At 33.8% G+C, this 12,134-nt stretch overlaps 1 protein-coding gene across 1 annotated transcript in view; it reads right to left on the bottom strand.

Annotated features, from left to right (window-relative positions):
* LOC105645827 (putative copper-transporting ATPase HMA5) overlaps positions 1-10,534 on the bottom strand; it is a 13,695-nt gene extending 3,161 nt beyond the window's left edge. Inside the window, exons 1-4 of the mRNA XM_089720318.1 lie at positions 10,176-10,534; positions 7,664-9,061; positions 740-994; positions 509-631 (exon numbers count right to left, since the gene is read on the bottom strand). Coding sequence (XP_089576444.1) covers positions 509-631; positions 740-994; positions 7,664-9,061; positions 10,176-10,442 — 2,043 coding nt within the window. The 5' untranslated portion in view covers positions 10,443-10,534. The remainder of the gene's footprint in view (positions 1-508; positions 632-739; positions 995-7,663; positions 9,062-10,175) is intronic.
* Between the last annotated feature and the right edge of the window lie 1,600 nt (positions 10,535-12,134).

The raw sequence follows: 12,134 nt of genomic DNA, 5'->3' as shown, positions 1-12,134 counted from the left end.
ATAGACTTGAGAATTGAAATGACTTCACGTGCTCCTGGTTTTAGAGGATCCGATATGGCTAGAACTCCAGTCACTTCTCTATCTATTGCAATTAAAATCCCTGTTTGAGCCATCCCTTCAGTTTCTGTTAGCATTTCTTCAGCATCAACTGGAATGGCAATGTTGTGGTCAAACATCAAGCTTCTGTTTCCTACTATTATTTCCTTGTCACGAACAATAACTTTCACTCCATGGCCAGTGATAGAGACAAAATCTTGTGCCTCTGGCCAGACTGGGTTCTCTTCATTTTCTCTGAATTTCTTGGCGTATTCTACAATGGCTTTGGCTAAAGGATGTCCACTATTTACCTAATAAGGATATGTAGCATAAACTGTCAATAGTCATCATAAAATCAACAGATTTTTAGAAGTTCTGTTTCTCAAAGTCTAGCAAGAATACTAAGATTTACTCAGGTATGGCTATAATGACAAGTTCATTTAATAGCAAGTTTTTGGGGAGAAAATCATACCTCAGCTGCAGCAACAAGTTCATAAAAATCTCTAAGCACCATATTTTTGAAGAGTTTCGTGTTAACAACAACTGGCTTTCCCACTGTTAGAGTTCCTGTCTTGTCAAACACAATGCAGTTCACCTGCAAGATCAATAACCAGACCAATTAGAGGCACATTTAGTATTGACAGGCTCATGCACATAAATTCTCAAAATGAATTTGTACAGGAAGAATGAACTTATGGCTAACCTTGTGTGCACTTTCTAATGCTTGACCACCTTTGATTAGGACACCCTGAGATGCACCAACGCCGGTACCAACCATGACAGCAGTTGGGGTGGCTAATCCAAGAGCACATGGACAGGCTATGACCATGACAGAGATTCCAAATTGGAGTGCAAGCTCAAAGCTGTCCATGGAACTCGGTATCCAAGATTCTGGGTAGCCATGGAACTTTGCAGCTAAAAACCAGGCAAGCCAAGTTGAGAATGATAGAATGATGACCTGCAAAAAGAATAGCTTACTATTGACAAAGGCCATTATCATATATTAATATAAGGGTGGCCATATTACGGTTTCGGGAACCGGAACCGTCGGATCGAACCGGTCCCGAACTGTAACCGGAACCGGTCCGAATCGGAGATTTTCAGTTCGGTTCCGATTCTAAATTTCTGGAACCGAAACCGGCAGTTCCACAAAACCGGTCGGAACCGGATTGGAACCGCCGGTTCTCCGGCCGGTTCGAACCGCCAGTTCTAGCCGTTATAAACTGTCAGTTGTGTTTTTTTTTTTTTAATTTTGTAATGAAATCTCTTAATTACCCCTCCCAACAGCCATAAACGGCTAGTTTCAACGGTATTTTTGGAAAAATAATTTTTTGGATTTATTATAAATACCTCATTTCATTTACAAATTTATCACAAAAAAATCTCTACTCTCTCTACAATATACTTCACTCTACTACACTCTACTCTATATTATTCTTCTCTACTCTAATCTCTCTTATTAAGTTATTATTCTCTCTAATTTTTTTTATTCAATTTTTCAAATCATATCTTATTATCATATAATGGCAAGTGGAGGAAACTCAAATTCGGGTAAGGGCAAGGGAAAGATTAGAGAAACACAATATTCATCTATTCCTACAAACGACATCTATAATTTCACTCCCAACCAATTTAATTTTGAGGGATATCCAAATGAAAATTTAGAAATTTCAACTCAAGAATCTAAATTTAAAGAGCAATTACAAGAAGAGGAAGAGCAAAAGCAAGAGCAACGAGCACAAATTGTTGGAAGAGCAAGACAAAGTTCCGACATATTCGCCATTCATTTTACGAAAAAATTCAAAGATGAGAAAATGTACGATGTAATTTGCAATTATTATGGAAAATCTTATAAATTTAAACAAGCGGGCGGCTATGGATCATTTTGGAAGCATTTGGAGACAAAACATCCATCAAAAATAGGAGTTGATCGGTCTCAAACACAAATTTCCGGGTACGCATCTTCTAACCTTTCTTTATTTCAATATTCTGAAAAAATACAAAAAGAAAAATTAGCAAAAATGATTTTTATGGAACATTTAGCTTTTAGTTTTGGTGAAAAAGTAGGTTTTAATAATTATTGTCAAAAAGCTTTAAATCCTTTTGCTAAAAGAGTGTCAAGAAATACTGTTAAACGAACTATTATTTCTTTATATAATAAAGGAAAAAAAAAAGAGTTAGAGCTTTTATTTTCTCAAATGAAAATTCGTGTTTCAATTTGATGTGATATTTGGAGTGATCATTGGCAAATGCATTCTTAATTATATGAGCATTACATGTCATTGGATTGATGATGATTGAAAAATTCAAAAAAGAATTGTTGTATTTCGTGTTTTTGAAGATAAACATACTTCAAAAAGAATTCATTTGAGAATTGTTTTATTTTCTCAAATGAAAATTCGTGTTTCAATTTGTTGTGATATTTGGAGTGATTATTTACAAATGCATTCTTAATTATATGAGCATTACATGTCATTGGATTGATGATGATTGGAAAATTCAAAAAAGAATTGTTGTATTTCGTGTTTTTGAAGATAAACATATTACAAATAATATTTATAGAATAATTGTTTCAATTTTAGATGAATATAAGTTGACAAAAAAAATTTTTTCAATTTCATTTGATAATGCTTCTGCTAATACTAAATCAATTATTGAACTTAAAAATATTTGTGAACCAAATATTGGTGGAAAATTTTTTCATATAAGATGTGCATGCCATGTTTTAAATTTATGTGTACAAGATGGTTTAAAAATTCTTGAATCTTTTATTTCTCCAATTAAAAAAGCTATTTTATATTTATGGGGACATTCCCAAGTAATGAAAAGTTAGGCTAAATTTTGTAAAGAAAATAATAAAAGACTAAAACGTTTTCCAAGTGATGTCCCAACTCGTTGGAATTCAACATATGAATTACTAAAAGAGTCTTTTTCTTATAAAGAATTACTATGCTTTTTTGTTACTAATAATATTGAAGATATTAATTTATATCCACAAAATTGGGATATTTGTGCAAAAATTTTAGATATTTTAAAAATTTTTAATGATGCTACCTATAAATTTACTTGGGTTTATTATTGAAACAACCCGAATTTTTATTTTCAAAACATTTTCCAATTAAATTTAATGAACCGACAGCCTAGAAATTTATATTAGTATTTTAGTGCGAACACTGTGAGAAACCAAACCGAAAACCGATTGAAAAAGCCGTAAACCAGTTGACAATCAAAGATTTGGGCCGAACCGAATCAAATCGAACCGGTTTGACCCAGACCATCTAGAATTCTCTTCTTCCTCTATTTCCAGCGTATGCCTCACTTTCCTCACCCATATTTTTCCTACGCCTTCGACCACCGCGTAGCACCACCAGTGCCACCGCCATCCTCTCCTCTCTTCTTCTTCTTCTTCTTCTTCTTCTTCTCCTTTCTTTTTCTTCTTCTTCTTCCATTCTTTCTTTCCTTTTCCCTTCACTGCATCTGCGTCCTTGGCGAGACAGAGCTGTAGCAGCGCCGCGCGACACCTCCAGCTCAATCGGACTCCTCCGCGCGCCACATCCAGCCGCTCCACGTCGCAGCGACTCCACCAGCTCCCTGGATCAGATCGCGCGGCACGAGCAGACCCGGCCTCCCTCTGCCTTCGATCGCGCAAGCATCGCGCCGCATCCAGCTCGTCGCGCCATCGCCACTGCCCAGCCATCGCTCCAACGTGCCTCCGACCACCAGAAATGAGCCTGTCCAGCTCCTTCGCGCTGCCTCCGCCTCCCTCCGCCACTGCCAGTCAACCTCCGGCCACCAGCCTTCATTTCCGGTTAATCAAAATTCCGGTAATAATATATATTGGGTATAATTTAATTTTAGTAATATTAGTTAATTAAATTAATTTTATTATTTGTAGTTAATTAATTTAGTTAATTTAATTTAGTAATTGTGAGTAGTTAATTGAGTTATAATGTAAGTGTTGATTAATTCAAATTACTTGGTTAATTCACGAATTTAATTCTAGTAATAAATAAATTGTTAGGAAATTATGGTTTATGGAATTAAAGAAAAATTTATGAATTAATGTTGATATGGATTATAGGATGTTAAGAATCTAAGTTTTGATGGGAAATGAGTGAAATTTGTGTGCATATATATAAGTCTAAGTTATGGAGAACCTATTGCATTTGGTAGGGAGTAGCTATTGCAGGTAATCGTTACCATTTTTATATGAACTAACGAAGGAATGGATATATTGTTAATATTTTTGTGATGTATACCATTGGTTAATGCTCAATAGCTTCAATCTTGTTAGGTAACGATCGATGGTAAACATAATTTACTATAATCTAGAAATTGTATTTTCGTGGCAAGATGAAGGAAATTTAGGAAGCTTTAGTTATATGTTCAAGTTGTGAGTTGGGTTACCTAGTAGAAGTATTTATGAAATTGTAATTTAATTGAAGCATTGGTTCTTAGTAGCTAGTTTAGAATTTTAGTAAATGTTTAAAGATGTTGTTTATACCTTAAGCAAGGATGATGAAATAAAGGTTTAATAAGGAGTTTTATAATAGTTAGAAGCTAATTAACTTCTGTTTATATGTATATGTATAAACGATTTCATTTATTTGTCAATTAGCTAAAAAAAAAGCTGATTATATTTACGTAAAGCAATGAATGTTCAATAATATTATTGGAACATGTTTGGAGGTTATTATAAGTTGTGAATTAATAATTGAATGTTGACAATATTATTTAGATGGAGGAAGGGAAATTTAACTGTCTGATCGCCCGACGGATGGGCTGTGTGCATTAGTTGATAAATATATATAATATTGTGATATTTGAGCAGGTAGATAGTCCAATTTTTAGGGGAGGTGCTGCCGAAATTTCTATAGAACTTAGACTTGTTTTAATTAACAATATAATTAATAGTTTATTTAGATTAATTCTATAACTTGTTATGATTATTTTACTATTATCATGATTGTTCATTTAATTATTCAATTATTTATTTATTTCATCATTGTTGTTTATTGTCAATATTATTTATTTATTTATTTATTTGTTTGTTTGCATTTGAGTATGAATGTCTAATCGTGCATTACATTTCGATATGTAGTTGATCAATATGTCTGCATTTAATTGCAATGTTTGATTAACTGTGTTGTGATAATGCTATGCTTTGTTTGTGTGGAGTTGGGATGAAGTGGGTCACCATGGGTTTGTGAGACCGTTACCGTTATATGGATCCATTACCGTTAGCCGGGTAAATGGGAGATCGGCGCCTCCGTGTGCACCTACCGTTACCGTTACCGTTACCGTTAACCACAAATTGGCTTCTCGTCGTTGCGCACCGGACAGTCTAGATTTGATCGCAGCCCGCAGGGTGGCCTCCTGTTGTGAGCGCTTGATGATCTAGATTGGATGGAGACCACCGGGTTGCCTCCTGTTGGTATGAAAAAGAAAAGAGAGGATAGAAAAACAATGAGAGGGCTGGTCAAGTGAGGATTAGACCGGTCGGCCAGTATGGGGGATCGGCTCCCTGGTGCACATGTGAGAGGATGAGCCATGTGGGAGGACGGCTCATCGGGGGTTCGGTGACTCCACTGACTAATTTCCACGTGATGTGATTATATGAAGATGTTAATGATTGTGAGTGCTGGTGATTTGCCATTTGTGTGACCGGCTGCGTGAGCATATAGCTAGTCGGATGACTAGATCGATATATTTACACATTTGTGTGACTGCATGTGTTGTGTGATAATTATTTCTGCTTAGAAAACTCACAAGTCTTGCTTGATTTTTTTTTTCAGGAAGTAAGTTTTTCTTTAATCCGATTTAGGCTATGTTTCTTCGGCGCAGGGCAATAGAGAAATTTTCCTAATCCCATAATTATTTCACTATGTAATTATGTGTATAAAAAGCTATGTATACCAAAGAGTTAGTGAACTCCGCAGTTATAGGATTTGTATATTTTTAATCGTATATTATTATAGATGAAATCATTCTGTGAGCATATATTATAAATATTGTATTGTAAGCAGGGTAATTTGTAAATGTTTAAGATGTTTTAAATTTGGGCCGAGGTTTAATAGAATCTTGCGGTTTATTTTCCAATCAGTATGGGCTGAATGTTAAAAAATTATATTGAGATAGTAAATTTTTAGTGTTTCAGGCTTACTACGGGCCTCGGGGGCCTTAAGCTTACCTGGGCACTAGTGCCGGTCCGGCCCATGGATTCGGGTCGTGACAATTATCCTACATCTCATTTATTTTTACCTATGTGTATTAATATTGTTAGTGCACTCTAAGAATTTGAAAATGATTGTATATTAAAAGATTGTATTTTTTCAATGAAAAAAAATGGTTATCTTATTTTAAAAATATACCACCCTTTTATCTTGTTGCTATTGTATTTGATCCTAGATGTAAAATTGATGTTTTATGTGAATATTTGACTATTTATTATGAAGTATTAAATCTTGATATAGAAGATAATGTTAATATAAATATAGTATTGCATGAAGTTAAACAAAATATTATGCAATTATATAATGAATTTGTTCAATTTTCTAGTTCATCTACTTCTAATTCTTCTCAATCTAATATTCAACAATTTCTAACATAAAGGATAAATGGTGTTGGTGTTGCTCAACAAGTTTTACTACAAAGACAAAAAAGACTAAGGGAATCCAGTTCTTTTTCTGAATTTGATAATTATCTAACCACTTCTTTTGAGTTTGGTAATGATTATTCAGATACTGGTTTTCTACTTTTAAATTGGTGGAGTCGTCACGCCAATAATTTTTCAATACTTTCTTTAATTGCAAAACAAGTTTTAGCAGCTCCGATTCATTAGAAGCATACTTGATGAAACACGCTTTTAGTCAACGCTTTTAGTCAAAAAGGAAACATACTTGATGAAACACGATCTCGTATGACACACGATTCATTAGAAGCATAATTATGCGTGGATGATTGGAGCAAGGCCGAACTAAGAACACAAGAAAATCTAAAAGAAAATGAAGATTTATATGATTTATACGATTGGTCCTCAACGAGAACATCAACCGGTGGTGCAAATATCGATTAAGGTAAAATGGGTGAAATTAGTATAAGGTAAGTAAGAACTACGTGGGCTTTTATTCCTCTAAACTCCAAGAGGATACATAGGCAACTTAATTTTTTTTTTTAAAAAAAATTAAGTTCAAGCCCTTTTTTTTAAAAAAATTATGTTCAAACTTTTTTAAACAAAAAATAAATTCAGTTGAAGAATTTTTTTAAAAAAAAATAATTATGTTCAAGTCTTTAAAAAAATAAATTTAATTGAAGTCTTTTTTAATTTTTTAGGTGTATTTTTTTTACAAATAACTTTCACAAATTTATTAAATTTTGAAAATCGGTCTTCAAAATTTAAAATTTAAAATTATGCGATTCGCCAGAAAACCGATCGGAACCGTCGGTTTTGTCACCGTACCGGAACCGGAACCGTTTGGTTCCAAACTAGAACCTGAACCGGAATTTTTCGGTTCGATTCTGGTTCCAGTTTTTTTAGAACCGGAACCGCCGGTTCCGGAACCGTGGCCACCCTTATATTAATACTTGTCACATAATTTTGAGTCAACTAATGAAATAATTTACTTACTAGAGGCACAAAGAACTTGGAAATACGATCAGCAAATTTCTGTACAGGAGCTTTAGCCATCTGAGCTGACTCAACAAGACGAACAATCTGTGAAAGAGCACTCTCTGATCCAACCCTAGTTGCCTTAATATGCAATACGCCATTCTCATTCACAGTACCTCCAATCACAGGGTCACCCTTCCTTTTTGCCACTGGCCGCGCTTCTCCTGTGATCATGCTTTCATTGACATGGCTCTGACCCCTTATAACAAAACCATCTGAAGCTACTTTTGCACCAGGAATGATTTTAATCACATCATTCTTTTGTGTCAACCGGCTATCAATTTCTTCTTCACTAACCACATTTCCGTCGTCATCTAGAGTCAGTAATATTGCTGTATCAGGTGCTAAGTCCATAAGCTTAGCAATAGCCTCAGACGTCTTTCCTTTAGCCAAAACTTCTAGATACTTGCCAAGAAGAATAAATGATATAAGCACGGAGCTAGTTTCAAAGAAATCTGTCCCCATAAAAACTGGGGAGCTAGCAGCTCTCAACACGGAATAGACTGAATAGAAGTAGGCAGCATTTGTTCCCAACGCGATCAGCACATCCATATTAGCAGAACCATGCTTCAATGCTTTGTAGGAACCTGTATAGAATCGCCTGCCAATAATGAACTGCACAGGAGTTGATAAAGCCCACCTCAGAATTGCTCCAATAGTCAGCATATTGACTATTTTGGTGTCTAATCCATGCCTTGTTCCAGGGATATACATAAAAACCATGGATATTAAAAATACAGGGACTGTGAAAACCAAACTCCATAGAAAGGATCTGTAATATTGCTGAATTTCCTCTTTTCTATGACTTTCTCCTCGTCCTGCACTTTCAGGAAATATCATCGCCTTGAATCGACCAGTCCCAGTTGATTCGATCACTTTGATAAAATTTCTCGGACCTGTCATTTCTGGTTTGTACGAAAGAGAAAATTTGCTGAGTTCGGGGTCTATGTTTATGGTTTGAACACCAGGTAGTGCTCGAAGAGAATTTTCAATCATTCTCATTGAATCTTCTGTCCTTATACCATCAACTTTAAGCTGTATCTTGTCCATGTCTTCACCAGTACTGATAAGTATGGCTTCAAATCCTGTATCTTCAATGGCTTGTAAGAGCTGGTTGTAGCTCAATATATTTGGATCATAGTGAACTTCTGCTTCTTCAGTTGCTAAGGCCATCTGGGCTTTTTGCACACCGTGAATTGCTTGCAGAGCTTGCTCAACTGTCGAGGAGCAAGAAGTGCAAGTCATTCCATTAATGCGTATTCGGCATACCTGAGTGGATTTATCACTGCTCTCATCTTGAATCAATGTGGCCTCAAATCCTGCATCTTCTTCAATAGTCTTACGAATAGTTTCTTCCTATCATATGTTAAATAATCAAATTCATAAAATGAGAAAAGAAAAGCCGGTGGAACTAGAAACTCAGCATTTGACACTTGTGTTCATAAACATACATGTTATCCTTCTTCAGTTAGCCATTTGCACATAATATAAATAAGCAAATAAAAAATGGAATTATTTCTCGCTGATATACTGCCTCCAACAATTTGTACAAAAAACTTCAACAGGTCAGCTTGGCATAGGACTGCAGACTAATGAAACCAAATGTCACACACACATATATATATATATATATATATATATCTATAGTGTTCAACTTAGAAATTACTTTCTGCATTCGTAATGTGTTCATAGATGATTAATTAATTCTAGGTCAAATAATATATGGCTTACTTGAGATTCAGTCTTTGCCTTCCCCTCAGAATCCAGGAAGTTGCGAAAATTTAAAGAAGTTGAGCATCTTCCATAATAGAACAAAGTATTCCAACTCACAAGAAGTTAAAATTGATAGTTTGCTCAGAACAAGCAATATCTGGGCTCAGCTAGGCCCAAAGATTGGATTTTTATGCCGAACCCTTAGAATTCCTGAAGCCCAGGATGGAATAGCATAGTCAAGAAACTTTGAAGACAAGATATGGACTATGTCACTGTGATACCATGGGCAGCTTATGTATCTCAATCAAGGAAAAAAAGAGCAAGTTTGTTTATATCATTGCAAGACTTTACAGCCTTTCAAAACAGAATTATATACTACTTTATACTATTTTAAAAGAAAAATAAGAAGTGAAGGAATCAAATTCTTCCGGTTTAAACTTTAACCCACCCAAAAATGGATCACTTCTTCTTGCATTGGACAAGTGCTGCCATGAAAACCATCTGCTCATTAATTAGTTGCTAATTTAAAATTTCTCATTTAAAGAGAAAAGCAGAAAGAAACATAGACAACCGAAATTTACTTCCACGTCCATTCCACTATCAACAGAAAAAACTATAAAGCATTTATTTTTAATAAAAAAAGTGCACCAAATTATTTTCTTTTCCTTGAAGCATAATACAATCAATTCTCTAACGAACCAAACAAGAATAATAAAATAATTAAGAAGATAAAGAAAACCCGTAATCGACAACTTACGTTAACGAAACTCGGATAGAATAAGACTTGAGCCCGACTATTCAACACATCGACGGCGGCCTCACGTATACCGGGTAGCCGTTTGACTGCTTTCTCGACGGATCCAGCGCAAGCAGCGCATGTCATTCCGATAACGGAAAAAACCGCCTTAGCTTCGGAACCCTGGACGTTAGTTTCTTGCTCCGAAACGCCTTTTGGATATTTTGGCATGGAAGGGTAACGTGGTTTAGGAGACAAATCGCCATAGCTACTATTCTCGTTACGCATGCAAGCTAAAGCCAGCAATTTTGTCGCTACGATGAAGTGTTTGTGTTCGGTCTCTGTAAGTTTCTGTCTCTCCACAAATTTATAGGGTTCAGTTTCCTGAGACAGCATATATATATATATATATATATATATATATATATATATATATGCTGTCTCAGGAAACTGAACCCTATAAATTTGTGGAGAGACAGAAACTTACAGACTGGTTAGCTCGTGAAAATGAAATTTTAATTTTATAAAATTTGATTAAATTAATTAAAATACTATACCTTTTGAAGTGGAATTTTGTTAGTGGGCAGAGGACCCTACAAATAAAATTGGTTCGTAATGGAAAAATAGCTGAAATTAGGTTTGAGAAAATGGAGGGATTATTTAAATATAGCAATTAAGTAGTTATTAAGCAACAGGTTTTTGCTTTTTAAATGATTGACAATCTAACGGTGATTACTGGCTCCTTCCATTTGCTTATACACGCGATGATGTTCACGCTGTCAATTAATTAATAATAATACTATTAACTTTTGACTTTTTAATGATAATGCTGGTAAATTTTACGTTCGGTGACGAAGATAGCATTGTTCTAGAATCTAAATTTTAATTTAAATGAATATAATGAAATAGATTAATTAATTCTCATATCTTATGAGCTACTTATTCGAGAATATATATATATATATATATATATATATATATATATATATATATATATATATATATATATATATATATATATATATATATATTCTTTTCTAATTAATATAGGGGTGCGGCATGATTCATGACCAGGATTTGACGTTGTTGGACTCTATAAAATAGCCATATTACTAAATTAAAATAAATTAATTTAATCACACATCATTGATATGTCTTTATTTATTTAATTTCTATACGAATATCACAAATTAATCAAACATCTAATTAAAAAAAAATCAATATGATAAGATAAGATATTTGAGCATGCGTATGGCGGGAAGGAATTGGGTCAAAAAGTCAAGACGGAAGTGGGCCCCTTTACTTTTCTCGTGCTTATAAACAAAAATTTGTCCTAATTTAATAATTATTAGTATTATATATTTGTAGAATTTAATCCAATAGTTTATCAATATGATAAGATATTTGTAAAATAAAGTCCATCAAATGCCTAATCAACCTAGACTTTTTGTTAATAATATATTAATTAGTTAAACGTGGGTTAATTTTCAACACTCAACTATTTCTTTACCGTACAAAATGAATTGACCTAGACTTTCAACCTAGACTTTCAACTCCTTGCATAGCCGACAGATTGAAAATCACTTAAAGAATAATAATAATAATTATTATTATTATTATTCCACATTAATACCTATTTTTCTCTTAAAAATTAATTACATATTAACTTAGTAAATGCACCAACAAAACGACCAAATCTTTAGTTGAAACGTTTTCATACACATTAGTAGGATGTTAAATTTTTTTTTATGTGATAAAATTAGCGTAAAAGCTTTCATAAAATTTAGATAGTTAAAGGGTATACGTAAATTATAAGTTTTAGTAAAATTAATTACCTAAGATGAAAGAATCACGTATCATAGCTAGCCATTAAATGTTTGAATGTTTCTACTTAAATTTTCACCAAAAAAAAAAACTAAAAATTTTCAACAAAACAAACATAAGAATTGTATAATTTATTCTTTAAAAAAAAGAATAGAT

This window comes from Jatropha curcas, chromosome 4 (assembly GCF_041381405.1).
Source record: "Jatropha curcas cultivar XTBG-Jc1 chromosome 4, XTBG_Jcur_1.0, whole genome shotgun sequence".
Classification (NCBI taxonomy): Eukaryota; Viridiplantae; Streptophyta; class Magnoliopsida; order Malpighiales; family Euphorbiaceae; genus Jatropha; species Jatropha curcas.
The sequence above is the reverse complement of the archived record's forward strand: the minus strand, read 5'-3'. Positions and strand labels throughout refer to the sequence as shown.